This window comes from Diceros bicornis, chromosome 31 (assembly GCF_020826845.1).
Source record: "Diceros bicornis minor isolate mBicDic1 chromosome 31, mDicBic1.mat.cur, whole genome shotgun sequence".
NCBI lineage: Eukaryota > Metazoa > Chordata > Mammalia > Perissodactyla > Rhinocerotidae > Diceros > Diceros bicornis.
Genome location: NC_080770.1, coordinates 298,640 through 319,103, shown reverse-complemented (window position 1 = coordinate 319,103; position 20,464 = coordinate 298,640). Strand labels below are relative to the sequence as shown.

At 54.9% G+C, this 20,464-nt stretch overlaps 1 protein-coding gene across 3 annotated transcripts in view; it reads right to left on the bottom strand.

Annotated features, from left to right (window-relative positions):
• The window catches only part of PTDSS2 (phosphatidylserine synthase 2), a 29,769-nt gene that overhangs the window by 3,986 nt on the left and 5,319 nt on the right, over positions 1–20,464 (bottom strand). For all 3 annotated transcript variants that reach the window (XM_058526044.1, XM_058526045.1, XM_058526046.1), the window contains exons 2-4: positions 18,945–19,046; positions 10,475–10,557; positions 6,068–6,135 (exon numbers count right to left, since the gene is read on the bottom strand). In XM_058526044.1, coding sequence (XP_058382027.1) covers positions 6,068–6,135; positions 10,475–10,557; positions 18,945–19,046 — 253 coding nt within the window. The remainder of the gene's footprint in view (positions 1–6,067; positions 6,136–10,474; positions 10,558–18,944; positions 19,047–20,464) is intronic.

Genomic DNA, 20,464 nt, shown 5'->3' with positions numbered 1-20,464 from the left:
TGTGGTGTGGACGACACCTCCACTGACTGTGAGGGTGAGCACCCATCTCAGCAGCCTCCCCCTACTCAGGGCCCCAAGCCCCCCAGCCCAGCGCCATGTGGGGTCACAGCTGTGCCTCCGAAGGAGGGGTGGGGTGGGGGTGCAGAGCAGGGGTCTTGCTGCCTCCCCCTCCCCACATCCGTTCAGGGCCCAAACCCTCCAGGAATCGCCCTCCGTGACACGCCACACGACGTGGGGCAGCCTCCCAGACACGCTGACACCAACACTAGCCAAACCTCCTCCTGGCCTCAGGACAAAGGAGGCTCTGGGACTGACCGACGGACGAGGACATCCCCCGAGCAGGCGCAGCCTCACTCCTCCCTCCGGGCCCCATCCAGCCACCAGCTGGGGCCCCAGGACCTCATGATCCTGCCCTGAGTCCCAGCCAAGGGACCAAGCGGGGAGGAGCTGGGGTGACGTGACCTCATCCGTGATGAGTGGGCAGACCACACGCTGACCTGCATCCTGCCACGTGACTGAGGCCAGCGTGCTAGACAGACGCACGGCCGTTCCTGCAAGGTCCCCGCCTTGGGGTCTTTGGAGGCGACCCTGTGACGGTGACGTCGCTGGTAACTGAAAGTACCCCACGTCTGCCTTAGTAACAACAGACCTGGGGGCCAATGGGGACGCACCAACCCCACGGGGTCCTGACCAGGGAGCCAGGGCAACTGGGGCCCAGATTCTGGGACACTCGACCCCATAAGACTGAAAACCCGCACAGTCTGTCTCAGGGTATCTGAGGGCCGACAGCTCCAGTCCCAGCCGAGGCCCCTGCTCAGATAAGCCCGCGGGTCAGGGCCGTGAGCCACCACTCCCGCAGAGGCCAGCGGGCCCTGACCCTCGGCCCTTCCCTGCTGATCTGGCTCCCTGGAGAGGGATGCTGGGCAGGAGGGCCTGACAGAGAATGAGGAGAATCAGCTGTATTTACAGGTATCTGCAGACACACCGGCTGTACATGTCTCCGTGCTGCTGGCTGAGGCCCAGAAGCCACGACACCCGGGGGCAAGGAGCACCCCCGCACAGATCTTGGTTCCTCAGACCGTTCTCCCGTGAAGGAACCAGGGCCCCCTGGAGAAGCGGCTGGTTCAGGGCCGGGGCCGGAGATGCCCAAGGTGGGCCTGGAGCTCTTCCAGCGCCAGAAAGGAAGCGCTCCCCAAAAAGTACATTGAGGGGTATGCCAGAGGGACATGGGGACCAACTGAAAGAGCTCCCTGTGGAGTAGCATCAGTGACGTAGGGACTGTAACCCAAAGCACAGCACAGACGCCACGGTCCACACCGACATAAACAAGTGACTGACCACAGGAGCAGGTGGTGGGGAGGAGACGTGTCTTCTCCAGGCAGAACTCCAGGTGACACGCAGACGCTCCCCGTCAGCAGAGAAGTGCCCCTCGCCCCCCTCGAGAGCGGGCTGTGCAGAGGGACCTTCCCCCAGAGCACAGCATGGAGGGGACCTGGCAGACACGCCTCAGCCGGGGACGGAGGTCGGCATTGACAGTGATGACATGTTGATCGCAGGAACTCTGACCCCAGTCAAGTCATGAGAAAACACCACACAAATCCCAAGTAATCCTGACACCAAAACCAGGAAAACCACAGACAACATCTCTTACGAGTGTGGTTGCAAAAATCCCCAACAAAACACTAGAAACCAAATCCAGCAGAATGTAAAAAGGGTTAGACACAAGTGAGGACCAAGTGAGATTCATCCCAGGAATGCTGAGCTGGCTCAGAATAAGAAAATGAATCAATGTAATACATCACGTTAATAAAGGGAAAAAACCAAATGATCATCCCACTGGATGTGGAAAAGGCATCTGACAAAACGCAACATCCTTTCATGGTAAAAACACCCAACAAATGAGGATGAGAGGGGAACTTCCCCATCTGATAAGGGGCGTCTACAAAAAACCCAGAGGGACCGCATACTTGATGGTGACGCACCGAGTGCCTCCACAGGGTCAGGGACCTGTCCAGTCTAGTCGACATGGGACGGGAGGCTCTCGCCGGGCAGTGAGGCAGGAACAAGACTGAGACACAGGCTGGGAAGGAAGAAATGAAACTCCTTCTGCAGATAACACGGCCCTGTGCACAGAAAACCCCCGGGAACCCAGCGAACGAGAGCAGTGCCGTGGAACTCGTCGGTGCAGCAAGGGGCAAGACACACATCAACACAGAAGTCACTGTATTTCTATTCCCCAGTACTGAGCAAACCAGAAGTGAACCTGAGAACGAGTCCACTCACAACAGCATCAAAGAGAATAAAACACTCAGGAATACACGTAACAGAAGAAATGAAACGAGATTCTGAAAACCACCAAACGTTGCTGAAAGGAATCTTAGACCCAAATGAACGGGAATCCTGTGTTCGCGGACGAGCTAGATGAACAGTCCAAGTGATGTGCAGCTTCAGTGCAGTCCCCGTGGGAACCCCACCTGCTCTCTTCACAGAAATGGAAGAGGGATCCCAAAACTCATATGGAGACACATGAGACCTAGAAGAGTCAAAACCATCTTGAAAAAGAGGAATCAAGTGGGCGGACGCACACTTTCCGATCCCAAATAACACCTGAGGCCATTCCACTGACCACGACCAGTCCTCCTCCCAACGGCCTAGGCCACCAAACAGGGACGTCTGGGAGCTGTGCCCAGGCCAGAGGGCCTGAGGACCCCAGGGGACAAACAGAGAGAATGTGGAAAACTCTGGATTTTGATTAATAATGATGTATTGATATTGGTTAATTGTAACAAATGAGTCATATTAATGTAAGATGCTCATAACAGGAAACTGGGTGTAGGATTTACAGGAACTCTCTGTACTAACTTCACAGTTTTGTGACTGAAAATAAAGGGTTTAGGGCCGGCCCCGTGGCTTAGCGGTTAAGTGCACGCACTCCGCTACTGGCGGCCCAGGTTCGGATCCCGGGCGCGCACCGACACACCGCTTCTCTGGCCATGCTGAGGCCTCGTCCCACATACAGCAACCAGAAGGACGTGCAACTGTGACATACAACTATCTACTGGGGTTTTGGGGGGCGGGGCGGGGAAGGAGGAGGATTGGCAATAGATGTTAGCTCAGAGCCGGTCTTCCTCAGCAAAAAAGAGGAGGATTAGCATGGATGTTAGCTCAGGGCTGATCTTCCTCCACAAAAATAAATAAATAAATAAAAATTAAAAAAGAGAAAAATAAATAAAGGGTTTATTTTAAATAAATAAATAAAATGAAGTCTTGACCATGAAGAAAATCAAAACAAAAGCGAGTCTCCCAAGAAAACATAGAAATGGCCAATAAGCACATGAAAAGATGCTCAAGGTCACTAGCCATCAGGAAAATGCAATGAAAACCACAGAGACACCACCTGACCACTTCACACCCATTAGGATGGCTATCGCCAAAAAAAAAGGGAAAAGAACAAGTGTTGGTGAGGACGTGGAGAAACTGGACCCTTGTGCACTGCTGGTGGGAGTGTAAGACGGTGCAGCCGCCGTGGGGAACAGTCCAGCAGCTCCTCTAAATGTTCAACATAGAATTACCATGTGACCCAGCGATCCCACTCCCAGGTATGCACCCAAAGGAACAGGCAGGGACCCAACAGGTATTTGCACACCCATAGTGACAGCATTATTCACAACAGCCAAATGGTGAAAACGACCCAAGTGTCCATGGAAGGATGATGGATAAACAAAATGTGGTCTATCTACACAATGGAATATTATTCAGCCCTAAAAAGGAAGGAATTCTGACACCTGCTACCACATGGATGAACTTTGAGGACATTATGCTGAGTGAAGTAAGACAATCACAGAAGGACAAATACCGTCTGATTCCACTCATATGAGGTCCCCAGAGTCGTCAAATTCACAGAGACAGAAAGTAGGACGGTGGGCGCCAGGGGCTGGGGAGGGGGAATCAGTGTTTAATGGGGACCGAGTCTCAGTTTGGGAAGATAGATAGTTCTGGAGATAGTGGTGGTGGTGGCTGCACAACAGTGTGAATGTGCTTAATGCCCCTGAACTGTGCGCTTAAGAATGGTTAAGATGGTAAATTTTATGTTATGTGTTTTTTACTATAATTAAGAATTTTTTAAAATGCACTGTAATAAAACTTGGGAAAACTACACAGAATTCTACATACACACATGTGCCTGTGTGTGCAAGCGTGCAAGTAGAACCAGAGAAGCGTGATGAGCTCTGTGGGTTGTATCAGTGTCAATTTCCTGGTTCGATACTGTCCTGTATTTATGCAAAATATTACCACCGAGGAACAGGGTGGTAAGGACACACAGGACCTCCTTCTACAGTTTTTTACAACTTCTTGTGAATCTATATTTCAAAACAAAATGTGAAAAAATCTCAACATAGAAGAGAGATCTAAACCTAAAATATAAAACCATGGAAGTTTCAGAAAAAATACAGGAGAAAATCTTAACCTGGTCTTAAGAGAAACCATAGATGTGACACCACAATCAATCCATAAAAGAAATGGAGAGTGCCACCGTCAATGATGGAAGGACACCACTCGTCCAGAAGCGGCCTGCATCAGGACCACGGGCACACGTCGCCTGGCGATGGGGACAGTCGTGAGAAACGCAGCACAGGCATGTACATGGAAAGCTACCATAACTCAACACTATGAAAACCACCCAGTTTTCAAAAAGGGAAAAAATGAACACTTCACCAAAGAGGATATTTGCATGGCTCATAAACGCAGGAGAAGTGGGTCAACATCATTAGCCATTCTAGAAACGCAAATGAAAACCATAAGATACCACTACACACCCATTAGAACGGCTAAAATGAAGATTTCTGGCAGCTCCCGGTGCTGACTGGGACGTGAGAGAGCCGTGGCACGGCCGCTCTGGGAGCACTTCCGCAGCTCCTTAAAAAGCTAAACATTCGCCTGGCGCAGGGCGCAGCAGTCCCACCCGGGGGCCCCCTGAAGAGAGAGGAGCCCAGGGCCACAGAGAGGCCTGCACAGGGTCAGAGCAGCCCTGCCCAGAGACCCTCCCACGTCCTTCTACATGGGGAGGGGACAACACCACTGTCCCGGCACCGTGGGGCAGCCAAGAGGAGTGGAATGTGGGTGGACCACAGGGTCACACACTGCACAATCCGGTTCATGGGAGATTCGTGAAAACAAAACTGCGGTGACGGAGGCAGCACAGTCAGCGGTTGCCAGGGGTGGGGAGACGGTATGACTACCCAGGGGTAACGAGGGAGTTTTGGGGGCGACGGAATCGTTCTGTGTCCTAATTGTGGTGTTTAGATAAACAGGAGTTAAAATTCACAGAATGGTACCTGCCCTAAAATGGTAAGTTACCCCGTGATGCTAATACCCAGCCACACTGATGGGGTCTTGAGACTGTGGAGAGGAAGGCACCTGGGAACTAAAGATCACCATCCAAACACACTGCATTGAGCAGAACAGGCGGATTAATAAAACAGACATTCGCAGCCACATACCTGGGTCCCGGATTTACTAAGGAGATGAGTCCCGCCTCCCCCGACAGCGGGCAGAGTGTGCCGGGAGGGGAGTACTCGAGGCCACACCTGGTCCACCAGAAATCACAACCACCCCGTAACAACTGGCCCTGGGCCTCCTTAAACACCCAGAGCACAGGGGCATGGGGTCAGGTGTGCTCCTCCCCTGGGTTTGGCCCCTTGCTGACTTGGGAGCTCCTGCAGCTCAAAGCACAGACTGCCTGCAGGTCCATCCACTTGCCTTGACCCGGTCTGCCCCTGCCCCATCAGGGCAGGGCCCACACAGCATTGCCTGCACCCCGACGTCCAGCCCGCTGCACTCCACACTTACAACAGAGGCTCTGCTGAAAGGCGACGGCTACTCTTCCCACCAATGGACCCTTCTGAGGGTCCCCACAGCCTCTGCCCACTCTGGTTGGTCCTGCCTCTTCCCACCAAAGCTCGGGAGGGGCTGACGTGCAAAGCCTTCTCTGTCACCTGTCACTCACCACCTGGGACCACACCACCACCTGACTTCCCACAGTGCATCAACCAAGGAAACCGCTTACCTGGAAGAGTATGAAGATGAGGAACAGCTCGTAGACCACACTCACACAGAGCCAAAACCTCCAGTAAGCTAGAGACAGAGGACACAGAGCGTTAGGGGGCCAGCCCGTGGACACCGCAGAGTCCCGCCCCCACGTGCCTCCCGGACCCGTGTCGTCTCCTCCAGGCCCCCGGCTCCCTGTAGAGACTTCATCAGGAGAGATCTAACTCAGAAGTGAGCACTGGAATGTTCTGGAATGTTTTTTCCTTCCTTTTCTTCCATTCCAGTCCTTCAATCCTTCCTCTTTTTCTTGTCCACTGCAGCGGCACAGAAGGCGCATGGACTGCTGGACAGCAGCAGTGACCACAAACATCCCTGTCCTGTGACCTTCCTCGTGACAGAAGTCTGCAGGCGGATTTTGATGGATGCCTTTTATCACGTTAAGAAAATCGTCTTATTCCAGTATGCTACGTTTTTACGATAAATGTGAAACTTTATTCTTCTGTATTTAAGAGGATCACCTTTTCTCTTTCATGTTAACGTGATAGATTACATTAACACATTTTCCAGTGTTAAACCATCCCTGAATTCCTGGGACAAACCCAATTTGGGCATGAGGATTTCTTTTAGGGAACTGTCTTCACTTTCAATCAGCACACGTAAGAACCTGTCCCTCTGGTGGCTGCAGTTAACAGTACAGATTATATACTTGGAAGCTGCTAAGAGAGTCGATCTTAAATGTTCTCACCACAAAAAAAGTTGTAATTATGTGAGGTGACAGAGCTGTTAACTAACCTGACTGTGGTGATCATTCTGCAACACATACAATATCAAACCATCACACGTACATCAAACTTACACAATGTTATATGTCAATTATATCTCAGTCAAGCTGGAAAGAATTTGTTCCTCAAAACTCCTTTTGTTAGCCAGGACTCCTCTCTCTCCACCACCTGCTTTCTACACTCCAACAGAAAGCTCGGTTTTTTGCTGGGAGGGGAAGTCTAGATCTATTCTAAAAAGCAAGCCTATCTTTTACCTCCCATGAATCTTGATAATCCTGTTTAATAAACGCCTAAGATATCTGCTTTCCCTATGCTCATGTCTGTAAAAAAAAAAAAAAAAAAAATCACCAGCCTTTTTTTTTTTTTTCCGGTGAGGAAGATTGTTGCTGAGCTAACATCTGTGCCCATCTTCCTCTACTTTATATGGGACGCCGCCACAACATGGTTTGATAAGCGGTGCATAGGTCCGCGCCCAGGATCCGAACCTGCGAACTCTGGGCCACAGAAACAGAGCACGTGAACTTAACCACTATGCCACTGGGCCGGCCCTACCAGCCTACTTTTAAAAACTAATTCACCTCAAATAAAAAAGGTAGTACTTGCAAACATTTAAGAGCCTCTGGACTGGGAGACCCAAGGCTGGGCCACGGCCGTTCCAGGGAACTCTTGGGTTCATCTGCAGCCTGCCCCGTGACCTGCCCCATGCTCTCGAGCCCCTGGCTCTGGCGGAGACCGTGGGAGGACGGGCAGTTGGAGGGGCCTGACATGCCAGGAGGGCTGAGTGCCCAGCTGCCAGGCCCCCCGAGCTGAGTCCCTGGGCAGTAGCTCCTGCACAGGTGTGCACACACAAGGCCCTAGGGCCAACCCAGCACCTAATCCTCGTGCCAGGAAGAGAGCCACAAAGGCTGAAGAAAAACCAACCTTGCACAGGCAGGAAGTACGAACGTGGTGAGTTCTAAGCAAGTTTGCTAACGTTTGCTGGATGCTGGGTATAAACAGCTGAAGGGACCAACTTATTCCTCAAGCCCCCGAGGATGCAGAAAGCCTGGGAAACGCACCAGCAGCTGCAGGGCTTGTGGTGATGTGACTCGGGTGTGGTGACATGACTCAGGCGCCTCCCCCGCAAGGGCCTAGGAGAGCGCTCCTGTGAAGCACAGTCTCCAACGGACCTGGCAGACCTGTCCGAAACTGAACCTGTCTTCCCCCGAGGCTGCCTGACGTCGGGGGCCTGCACCCTGCCTGGCCAGAAAAGTGGGCAACCTCAGAAACCTGGTTATTCTCACCCTGCAGGGCCCCCAAAGCCCCCGACATCCCACAGGCCCGCCCCTACTTCCACTCCCCCCACCCCCCGCTTGAACCACCCCACTCTCCTGAAGCTGGTTTCCCTGATGCAGTAGCCGCACCCCCCCAACACTCCTATTTTCTTGCTGAACATGAAACCTGCCCCCTCAACAGCACTGGCAATCTGATTGACTCCAGCTTCTGCAGGGAGCCGCCGCTGAAAATAAACACCAAGAGGGGAAGAGGCCCTTTAACAGGCCGGTCTCCTCTGGAATTGCTGCCTGAGACCTCCAGTTTCCAGAGAAAGCCACTCCCCAGCCGGCCAAGCTCAGTCTGCTCCCTCAGCGGGGCCCAGAGGAGGCCAGGGGCCGGTAGCACCTCCCGTTGGAGCCAGAAAACCGTGCCCACTGTCCTCTCAACGTGCTGCCCGGCGCTGGTCGCAGACTCACTTCAAATGCACTCTGATTTGAGACGCTGGAGGACTTCCCGCCCACCACTAGGTTAACAAGACATCTGGAAGCAGGAGCCCCGGGATGAAGACTGGCACGGGAGCACCAAGTTCACGCAAAGGAACTCAACTAAAAGGCAGGCAGAGCAGAGCTCAGAACACAGACTCAGAGACCACCGCGCCACCCTCTCAGAGGAGAGGCTGGTCTAGCCCTCCCACAGCGCAAAGGAACCACAGTGGATGCTTTCAGACGAAGATGACCGGCATCCTGCCGGGTGACCTGAAGCCGGAGCCCCAGGACTGGACAGAGCCGAGGGTCCCCCAGAGCCCAGGGGCCAAATGCCGGGACAAGCAGCTGCCGGCTGGCCAGTCTGGCCCCAGGCCGGACCCTGTCTTTCCCGCTCACGGCTGCGTCTAGGCCCAGCGCCCACGAGGGATTTGCCGTGCCTTCAACCGCGGACGAACATCAGCTGCGTTTCCAGCAGCTCTTACCTTTCCTTCCAAAACAACACAACACTTAACTGCACCTGGTTTTCCACCAAGATTTTTGGTGGGTTTTGCACTGTTCTCTCCCCTACTGCTCTGATTAGGAGCCCAGACCTTTCTGAGGCAAGACGGGATGTGCCCAGACGACTGAGCAGGCGGAGGAGGTCCTGCAGCCCCAGAGCTGGGGGCCCGGTCCCTCCCCACCCCTCCCGTGGGCTGTGCCCTCCAGCTTGGGACACTCCCCACCGCCCCACGGACAGGGACCACGCAGGTGACCAGCATCGACGTCCCCACTAGGCACTAAAGCGGCAGAGCACTGAGGCCGCGCTCAACCGCGGCACTCACTCACCCCTGGGCAGACACGGCCCTTCCAGGGGGCAGTTCCACAGCATCTCTCAGGCCCTGTAACTCCCCACTTCGACTCCTAGACTTTGTTACGTGAACAGTCAGAGACGTACACACAGCGGGATGTGCAAGAGTTCACTGTACCTGATTTATTGCAGCAAACTGGAAGCCCCGAACATACAACCCCACGGGACTTTAAGTAACCTGTAGTATGCTGACATGGCGGTTGAACCCGCAGCCATGAAAACCCGGCTCTCAAATACACGGTTCACAAGGAAATGCTCGCGTCACAGCCGCAGTGCAGGACGCCGACACGGCGCGGCCCTGTTCTCCGTACAGCGATGTGTGTGCACGCACACACACACACACATCGGAACTTAATGGGTCTTCTTTCCTGAGTGGTTTTATTTCTACTTAAAAATATTTTTGTATTTTCCCAACTTTCTACAATACACACCCCTATTGAGACAGAAAAGAAACATGGTACTAAGTAGAGACCCCTCAGGAAAACCGACCACCCCCTACCCCCAGAGCCGGCCCCTGGTGAGGCCGGAGCCCTGGACACGCTGGGGCCCGAGGGCAGGCCCGGGGGCGGCCGAGCAGCGCTCTCCAGCTCTGAGGTCCAGGGGTTGTGAGAACTCCCCATAACTTGGGGAGTGGGGGACAGAGACGGGAAAACTCGCCACAGGAGGCACCCAGTGAGCTCCCCCACAGCAGGCGGGCACCTCACAGCCAAGGGCAGAGCCAGCAGCTCGAGCCCACACCAACCCCACGGCCAGTCCTGGGGCACCCCGGCCTGCAGGGACAACCCCCCTACGAGAGGGAGGGCAGGAGGAGCAGAAGGGCATGGACAGCTGCAGGACAGGGAGCAGCGGGACACCAAGGGTCTGAAGGACCAGGTGGCTGGAAGCAGAACTTACGGGTCTCTCTGAAACGCACCCCACACCCTCCTCGGCTGACAAGTGTGCCCTGGCCGGCCAGGAGGGGCAAGGAGAGGGGAGGACACACCCAGCAGCACAGACACAGCGACCGCTCAGAACAGAGCTGCCACGCGGGCACACACAGAGAAAGAAACGGAAGTTACCTGGATGAGGTCTGGAAAATGGCCCGTCTTTAGCTTGTGTGACTCCAAAACATAAGAAAACCAAAATACTGGCCACAATACCTCTGCAAATAAAGAACAAACAGCCCCTCAGTGTGCGGCAGCGCGTGCCAGGTCGGCTTCTCCAGGCAGGAGGTGGGAGGAGGGAGGGGCGAGGGACCCCAGGACGCCCACTACAGGTGATGCCCGACCCCCAGGTGGGGGCAGGGCAGGAGGAAGCTGGGACCCGGGGGGCAGGGCTGCCCGGCCAACTCCACCACCCCAGCCTCAGCAGCCCCCGGATCAGTTCTGGGCCCCCAGAGGCAGCACCACCCCCGGGAGAAGCCTTCCAGTGGGGGCTAAGAGTTATTTATACCATAAAGTGTTACACCACTAATAGGCACGTCACACTTTAAAAAACACCTAAAATTCCATCCATGACAATCCAGGATTCACTAAAGCCCCCCTAAGATGAGAAGACGTTAGGATAACCTTTCTGCTCCAGGACGTGGACCCCCAGCAGGTGCCACCAGATAGCTCTCCTGTCCCATTGGGACCACCTCCCCCAACCCCAACAGGCCCGCTGTCCTTCACAGGAAGACAGGGTGAGTCCTGAGACTACCATCATACACACACACAGCCCGGGACGACGGAGCAGGCTGAGCCAGAGAGAACTGGCTCAGGTAGGGAGGCCAGACAGCAGTATTCACACGGCATGCACATGTCACACCTGTGACCAAAGCCTGGACCGAGACACGCCCACCCTCCCCGTGCCACTCCGCTGCTCCAGAGGGTGTGGTGCGCCCGCCCGCCCACCCGCCAGCACGGCGTCTGAGAGCGCAGCACCGCCTGCCCTTCCCACTGCTGACAGTCACACCGAGAGGACCCCACACTTTGCCATTGGCGGGTCTGGCTGCTGTACCGGAAGCTGCCGTGCACAAGCACACGTGCTGACGCGGGACAGACGGAGGCCGGATGCAGTCTGTCGACAGACTTTCAGTCTGAAAACACCTTCCCCTCTGCCCACCAAGAGCACCCGGGTCTCGAGGGCAGGCAAAGGTGAGGCCGAGCCCACAAGGGAGGCCAGCAGGTGCTCAAGGGCCGAGGGGTGCAAAATGCCGCCCGACAGCCCTCTGCAGTCCTGCCTACCCCACACCACGGCCAGGAGTGGGGCTGAGGGCCCTGCTTGCCCCGAGCGAAGCTGGGACCACGGTCTGGTCATTCGTGGTGCAGGACCCACAGCCCCGTCACAGGCACGGACACAGAGGGTCAGCGAGGTGCCTACCTGCCTGAGGCCTCCCAGTGGTCAGTGGTGGGTGTGGACGTGACGAGCATGTGCGGGGCTGCCTGCAGAGTGGCACCGAATCACCCTTGCAGTGACAGGTGAAGAGACCACTAAACACCCTCCCGCCCCGAAGAGAGAGAAGTGGGCGTCACCGAGAGATGGCCTCAGAGCTGTGGGTGAGCACACGGAGAGTCACGGCAAGAAAAGAACTAAGGAGATGCGATCCCAGGGCGCCTGTGCCCATGGTGCCAGGCAACCGTCCCTCGCCAGGTCAGCCTCATGCCTCCATCCTCAGTTACGCGTCCACTGTAGCGTTAAGATCACCTGGGAAGGTTAGTCAGTCAGGAGAAGGACGTACTTTTAAAGGAAAGCAAATAAATTACATTTTAAAACAAACTTTTAATTTTAGAGCAGAAAAGCTGCAAAGACAGCAGTGAATTCCCATATTCCCCACACCCGGTTCCCCCTATTCTTAACACCTCACATTAGTATGGTTCATTACTCACACTTAATGAACCAATACTGACACATTAACTACAGTCCCTGGTTTTTCCCATTTCCCATGTTCCCCTCATGTCCCTTTTCTGCCCGAGGATCTGCCCAGGTTCCACACGACATCTACTCGTCACGTCTCCTTGGGCCTCTCTGGCTGTGACGGGTCCTCGGCAGTCCCTTGTTTTAGATAACCCAGACAGTTTTGAGGAGGACTGGTCAGGGATTTTGTAGGATCCCTTCATGAAGGCTGTCTGCTGTTTTTTAGGGTTAGATTAGGGTTATAGGTTTGGGGGAGTAAGACTGTAGAGGGAAAGGACCATTTCCATGTTGATGCCGACCTCCGACCTCCGTCCCCAGCTGAGGCGTGTCTGCCAGGTCCCCTCCATGCTGTGCTCTGGGGGAAGGTCCCTCTGCACAGCCCGCTCTCGAGGGGGGCGAGGGGTGCTCCTCTCCTGACGGGGAGCATCTGCGTGTCATCTGGAGTTCTGCCTGAAGAAGACATGTCTCCTCCCCACCACCTGCTCCTGTGGTCAGTCACTTGTTTATGTCGGTGTGGACCGTGGCGTCTGTGCTGTGCTTTGGGTTACAGTCCCTACGTCACTGATGCTGCTCCACAGGGAGCTCTTTCAGTTGGCCCCCGTGTCCCTCTGGCATACCCTTCAATGCACTTTTTGGGGAGCACTTCCTTTCTGGCGCTGGAAGAGCTCCAGGCCCACCTTAGGCATCTCCTGCCCCGGCCCTGAACCAGCCACTTCTCCAAGGGGCCCTGGTTCCTTCATGGGAGGACGGTCTGAGGAACCAAGATCTGGGCGGGGGTGCTCCTTGCCCCCGGGTGTCGTGGCTTCTGGGCCTCAGCCAGCAGAGCAATGAGATGTATGTGTGTACTGACTGTGCACGTACACACATATGTGTGTTACTTCTGCGTGTAACCATCTGTACCTGCACTAGGCTAAACCTGCGTTCTCACTCATGTCTCCCACCGTCTATGCCTGTGGACCAGCCTCCCCTTGCTCACCTGTAACCTCATCTCCAGCAGTGAGATCCCTGGCCCCACCATCCGTCCACTGAACTGTCCAGTCCCAGCTCTCACGTACAGCAGGAACACACTCGGGGCCTGGGCCTGTGGGGAACGCCGTCGTCGGCTGAGCGCAGTGCTTGTGTGTGGTTCCCGCCTTCAGTCTCACAGACTCCGCTCATTTCCAGAGTGACCGAGGTCGGCCCCTCCCCAGCCCCTCAGGGAGGTGGCTGCACACGTCTGTAACTCAGATTCCTTCTCCTGTCACAGCCGCACCCTTCCCGGATCCCCGACCTCCTACACCACGTTTCACGACTTCACACATTAGGTTTGCTCCGTGTTGTTCACGTCTCTGGATGTGGACAAAGGCCTGGGGTCGCGTGTCTGCTGTTACAGCTCCATACACAGCAGCTTCAACACCTAAAACATCCACGCTTCTCCGTGTCATTCTCCCCTCCTCCGGAACCACTGGTCTTTTAGACAGTCTCCCCCTTTGCCAGAATGTCAGAGTGGGAACCGTACAGTATGTGGCCGTTTCAGACTGGCTTCTTTCACTTCGCAACATGCATTTACGTTTCATCTACGTCTTCGTGGCCTGATAGCTCATTCCTTCTTATCACTGAATGATTTTCCATTGAGTTTATCTATTCACCAACTGAAGGGCATCTTGGTTGTTCCAAGTTTTGGTGATTACAAATAAAACTGCTCTCAAGATCCAGTTTTTATGTGGACCTAAGTTTTCAACTCATTTGGGTAGGTACCTAGGAGCACAGCTGCTGGATCACACGGTGAGAGCACACGCAGTTCTGTAAGAGATGGTCTGACTGTCTCCCGAAGTGGCCACACCATTCTGCTACCCCGCCAGCAGGCAGTGCGAGTTCCTGTTGCTCCACAGCCCCCCAGCATTTGATGTTGTTCCCTTTTCTCACGTGAGCCACTCATCCACGTGCGAGTGGCATTTCTCTGTTTTAATCCGCGTCTCCCTGATGACAGATGTGCTGAGCTTCTTTTCAGGCTCTTACTTGCCGTCTCACTATCTTCTCTGCTGAGGGGCCTGTTCAGATCTTTGGCCCCGTTTTTAACTGTGTTGTTTGTTTTCTCATTATTGAGATTTAAGAGTTCTTTGCATATTTTGAATACAAGTCCTTTATCAGATGTGCGTTCTGCAAATATTTCCTACCAGCCTGTGGCTTGTCTTTCCCTTGTCTTAACAGTGTGTTTTGCAGAGCAGAAGTTTTTAATTTTAATGAAGTCCAACTTATTAATTTTTTATTTCATGGATCACGCTTTTGGTGTTGCATCTAAAAAGTCATCATCAAACTCAGGGTCACCAGATTTTCTCCTGTGTTTTCTTGAGAAGTTTTGTATTTTACAGTTAGGTCTATAATCCATTTTGAGTTAAATACCGTGAAAAGTGTAAGGCCTAGATTCATTTTTTTCCATGTGCATGTCTGGTTGTAAAAGCACCATTTGTTCAAAGACCACCCTCCACTGACTCGCCTTTGCCCCTTTGTCAAAGATGAGTTGACTGCATTTGTGTGGGTCTGTATCTGGGCTACTATTCTGTTCCACTGATCTATCTGTCTAGCCTTTTGCCAATACCACACTGTCCTGATCACTGTAGATTCAGAGTCAGCCTTGAAGCTGGGAGGTGTCAGTCCTCTGACTGTTCTTCTTCAGTACTGCGAATATATTTTCTATATATTATACATCTGCAAAACATATTAATTTATTATATATTTATACTTATATATTTACACCTACATGTAAACGTCCCAAACGCCACCAACAGATAAATGGATCGATGAACTGTGTGGTGCGTCCACAGGAACACTCCCCAGCAATGAAACAGAACAAGGGCTGGCAGACACAACAACACATCGAGAGGAAGAAGTCGGACAGGGTTCGAGGTGGACGCCTCCACGTAGGTGAAACTACGGCGACAGGTCAGTGGTCGCGGGGACCGGCGTGTGGAGGACTGACGGCAGGGCTCAGAGTTGCTCCGCGTGGAGCTCCATTTGGTGGGGGCACACAGATGCACACACCCACGCAAACGCACTGAGCCCTACCTTTCATTTAGATACATGTAATACTAAATGACACATCAGTAAAGTTGACTTAAGAAGAAAAACAAAACTTACTCCCCCAAAGTGACAGACCTTGTTAGATCCATAAAAAGAACAACGGTACACAAGCCAAAATTGAAGGAAAACAAACAAATCAGGAAGATCGGCCCTGAGCTAACATCTGCCAATCCTCCTCTTTTTGCTGATGAAGACTGGCCCTGGGCTAACATCCATGCCCATCTTCCTCCACTTTATATGGGACGCCGCCACAGCACGGCTTGCCAAGTGGTGCGTCGGTGCGTGCCCGGGATCTGAACTGGCGAACCCTGGGCCACCGCAGCGGAGCGCACGCACTTAACCGCTTGCACCACCGGGCAAGGCCCCCTAAATTTTTAACATAATTATTAATTTTTTTAAATAAGTGTAACCTTTACAAAGTATCTTCTGTACATGAAACCTATCCCTGAGGGCATCAAAAACTCTGACATAATACAAGTAAGTTGGGCCAGCAGCCTCCTCGAGACCCTGGGGGGCTGGGCAGGGAGCTGCCCCACAAGGGCCCCCTGTGAGCCCAGGCAGACGTGCTGACGAGGGGGGCAGGGTGGTGGGTCCGGCTGGGGTCTAAGTGGGGAGGATGGACTGAGGACTGAGGACAGATGAACTCATGCACACACGACACAAACGCACGAGAATGTCCTTGAAGAAGCAAGCAGAGCGACGGAGGCTGGGGCAATGGAGGTGCCCAGGGAGGAGCCGGGAACAGGTTCCAGGCACCACCAGCAGAATCACAGGGCCAGGAGGGTAGCTCCTTCTGTGCCCCTGAAGTGGGCCAAGAGGGCCAGAGACTGGGAGCTAAAAGACACCCAGTGTCCCCAGAACACAGAACTTCAGAGCAGAGAAGCCAGGAGCCCTCAAATTCCTCCCCCGCTCCGCCTCTCTTTCAATGAACTGGCACAGGACTCCCGGGTGGGGGGCCCAAGCACCTCTCGTGCTCCCTGTCCCAGCCTCTCATGTGCAGGGACAGCTCAGCAGAGAGGCCAGTGCAGAATGAAGAGGACTTACCTACACCGGTCCACAGCTGCTACCCTGGACACGGCCAACAAGCCCCCTTAACCTCGGGGTCTGATCCCACGGCCCCCAGGGTCTGGGTCAGAGGGCAGGGCCCCGGGGCAGCGAGGCTTCGTGACTTCCCTGGCAGACGTCTGGTGAAGGAGAACCAACCCTGCCGTCGGGAGGCACTCCCATGGCCCACTGGCTGGGGGGGATCACAGTCTTCCTCACGACAATTCCTGCCCAGTGACGTCGCAACTGCTCAACTCTGGCCTAATTTCACAGCCGTATGGGGACACCTCTTGAGCGTGACCAAGCCCTGCTTTTTGGTACTCCTCGAGCAGCTGTGCCCAGCAGACCCCACAGACCCGCCACACACCTGCCACACCAGGTGCTGACGGACAGATTCACAGAAAAGACCAAGTTCTACTCAAAAAGCCCCTCTAGGCAAGTGCAGGCCCCTACCAACAGCCTCACTGTCTCCCGTATCCACAGGGAGCCACTGCAGTGAGCTCAGCCCCAGGCCTCCCCCCCGCCAGGGGCCAGGATGCAGCCCGAGCTCCCCGCTCTACTGGATTCCATCAGCACGCCCGCCCCGCTGTAACTGGCTCTGCCGGCGGCACAGTTGTGGGCTGGGAGGACTCGCCTGAGAGGGCGCAGCGGGGGCAGCAGGGGCATGGAGCAGCGGCACTGCCAGGACTCAGGGAAAGGAGGAAGAGCCAGCCAAGCCGACTGGGAGACGGCGTGGGAGAAGGGAGGGAACCCCCCAAGCGTGGAGCCAGGAGCCAGGGCAGGAGACGCACCTCACAGCTGAGGGCGAGACGCGCGCTCCAGGAGCAGAGCCGAGTCCAGACTCCCGGCAGCTGCGGGGAAGAGCCGGGGTCTGAGGGCGGCATGGACAGGGAGCCGCCTCCTGGCGTCCTAACAGGCTGCTGACACCTGCACAGCACGTACCCGTGCTCACTCTGCACTCCCAGGCAGATGCTAACACCCTCATTCAACAAAAACGGGCTGGCTCCGGTGACGAAGGTCCCCAAGCCCCAGCCCCACCAACCAAAGCTGACGGGACACCCAGGGCAGCACCAGGCACCCCGCCTCTGTCCCCTCCTCCTCCGGCCGCCCCACCAGAGCAAATGGGGCCTGGGCCCCAGGACTGGAAGAGCAACGGGGGCTTTGTGGGCCTGGAGAAGGAGAAGTGAGTCCATCCAATGTAGAAAACTCAAAGGACCGAGTCCTGAAACCAGCTTCTCCTCACACACTTCTGAGACTGGACCCGGGCAGAGGACACATAAGCCCTCAGCTAGCCCACCTCTAGAGACAACAGTGAAGACAGTCTACACTGCCTGACCTGAGGATGCTATCCTCCACCACTCAGGCGTCTGACATCTTAAAGTCGGTTTAAAGTTCTCAACAAGTGTCAGTATGAACAGAGCGTAGAAGAACGGTGCGGCTGACAGGGACCACCCCTGGTCGTCCCAAAGACCTGCACACCCCCAGGCGCCCAGACTCAGTCTCTGTGGTGTTGTGATTTATAACAAGAAATGTATATTTGGTCTTCATCCCACTTCTGACACAGAGCTCCTAAAACCCTTGGAATTTCCTGTGATGAGAGCAGAAAGGTGTCTTTGGTCATGTTAATGAGGTGACTTTTGGACCCCCCCCCCCAGGATGGGGCTGTTGCAGGAGAACCGACCATGTGGTTAGAGGGCTGGAACTTTCAGCCTCCCCCACTACACCCCCCATCTCTGGGGAGGGGTGAGGGGCCACGGGTTGCCAGTGGCGATGATTTAATCAACTGTGCCCATGAGAAGAAACCCACAAGGATGGGGCTGGTGAACACGTGGAGATTCGGGGAGTGAGGCACCCCAGGAGGGCGTGGAGGCTCCTCGCTCTTTCCCCACACCTTGCCCCTTGCACTCGTCCATCTGGCTGTTCCTGAGTTACATCCTTTTACAATAAACCGGTGATCCAGTGAGCAAAATGTTTCTGAGTTCTGTGAGCCACTCAAGCAAATTAATCGAACCCGAGGAGGGGGTTGTGGGAACCTCTGATTCATAGCCGGTGGATCAGAAGCCCAGGTGACAACCTGGACTTGTGACTGGGGTCTGAAGCTGGGGGGAAGGCAGGCTTGTAGGATGGAGGCCTTTACCTGTGCGATCTGACGCCACCCAGACAGACAGTGTCAGAACTGAGTCGAATGGAGGACACCCAGCTAGTGTCTGAGAATTGCTGGCTGGTGTGGGGGAACTCCCCAATGGAAATGCTGATGAGAACGTCCTCTCGGGCTCCATCCCTGGAACTGCTGTAGCATGTTCTGTCTCTCACACATGCACATGCAGCGTGAGCTGCAGGTCACACGGGAGACAGGACCATCAAGGATCCCAGGGACAAGCGGAGAGGGGCCCAGGGGCAGCCCTGGGAGGGAGGTGTTTCAGGCATGTGTGACAGAGAGGCAGACGTGGACGGCCTGAGGGCACGCGGCCCCGGGCCCGGCCAGCCCGAGGAGAGCAAGGAGCCCCCAGCCAGGCCAGGCGCCCGCACCGCCCAGGCGGGGCCAGTTACCTCTTAATGTTGTAGGCCGTGTCCCGCGGGGTCTCCTCCAGCAGCGTCACGTAGCCCAGCACACAGGTGAGGATGCAGAGCACAGTCAGGGTGTGGGCCCGCCTGGAATCCAAACACGCAGACCATATCAGAGCACGGAAAGCATCACGACCACGTGCGGGATGCGCCCCCAAAGGAGAGCGCTCAGCCTTCAACCTCCAGTGGAGGAACACTGACTGAGAGGGACCAGCTGGTGCCTCCCAGGCGGTCCTGCGTTCCCACATCAGCCTGTCAGTCGGAGCGGGAAGAGCCCCGCGCGCGTGGGGAGCAGATGGAACTCTGGAACGCTCAGGGCTGCTGCTCAGAGGACAGGAGGGCACATCCTGCCGCTGGTGCCCGGAGCAGGCATCTGTTGAAGAGCGACCGGCAGTAGGTTAACATGGCACTTTTCACTGAGCAAGGTTATGCTGAGATGACTGGCCTCGCGACCCATGAAATGACGACGCCTGAGAGATTTGTGAGGACGACAGGCCAAGACAGGAAGAGCGGAGAGAAAGAGACACCAGGACCCAAAGCCAGAGGGGCACACTTACTCAAAACACCTGGCAGAGAGGTGGCGCCCAGCTGGAGGGCAACAAGGGCTCCGGTCCCTTCTGTCCCCTCACTGGCTCAGCCTTCAGAGCCCTGACACGGGAGGAAGGCGGCAGTGCTCTCTGGCAGCCGGCGGACGTGCCTCACCTGGAAGCAGGGCCCACGGCCAGTCAGGTACCAGGGCTGCAGGGCAAGCAGACCAACGCTAAGACAGGCCCGCACGCTGCCCCACGACAGATGTTCACCCCGGCCCCCTCTGCATCTTAACGACTGCCTGCAAAGGGAGCCAGAGACCCAGCGCCTAGGTCCAAACAAGCAGGGTGACCTTGGAGAGATGACGTGACCTCATCTCTAAACCAGGATGCCTCCAACCTCGAAGAACATCATGAAGATTACGTGAACACACATAAAGCACTGAGCCCTGGACCTGTCACCAAGCGTTAGCTCCCTGTCTCCTGTCAGAACTCCGTGAAAACGTAAATTATTACAAAGGAGAGCTGCACCGTAAAGAAATGCAAAAGCAAGCCACAAACTGGGAGAAAATATTCACAATACATATATCTGACAAAGGACTTTGTATCCAGAATATATAAAGAACTCTTACACCTCAACAATAAAGACAAACAATCTAATGAAAAACAGACAGAAGTCTGAACAGACACTTCACAGAAAAAGACACAGGAGTGGCCAGGAGCACATGACAAGACGTGCAGCACCACTGGTCACGGTGAGAGCAAATGAAGGCACCAGCACCACCACTAGGACGGCCGAGACAAAAAGACTGACAACACCAAGTGCTGGCGAGGATGTGGAGCAGATAAAACTTGCATACATCGCAGGTGGGACTGCAAAATTGTACAGACGCTTTGCAAAACAGTTTGGCAGTTTCTTAAAATGTTAAACATACATCCAACCCAGCCATTCACTGCCAAGTACTTACCCAAGAGGAA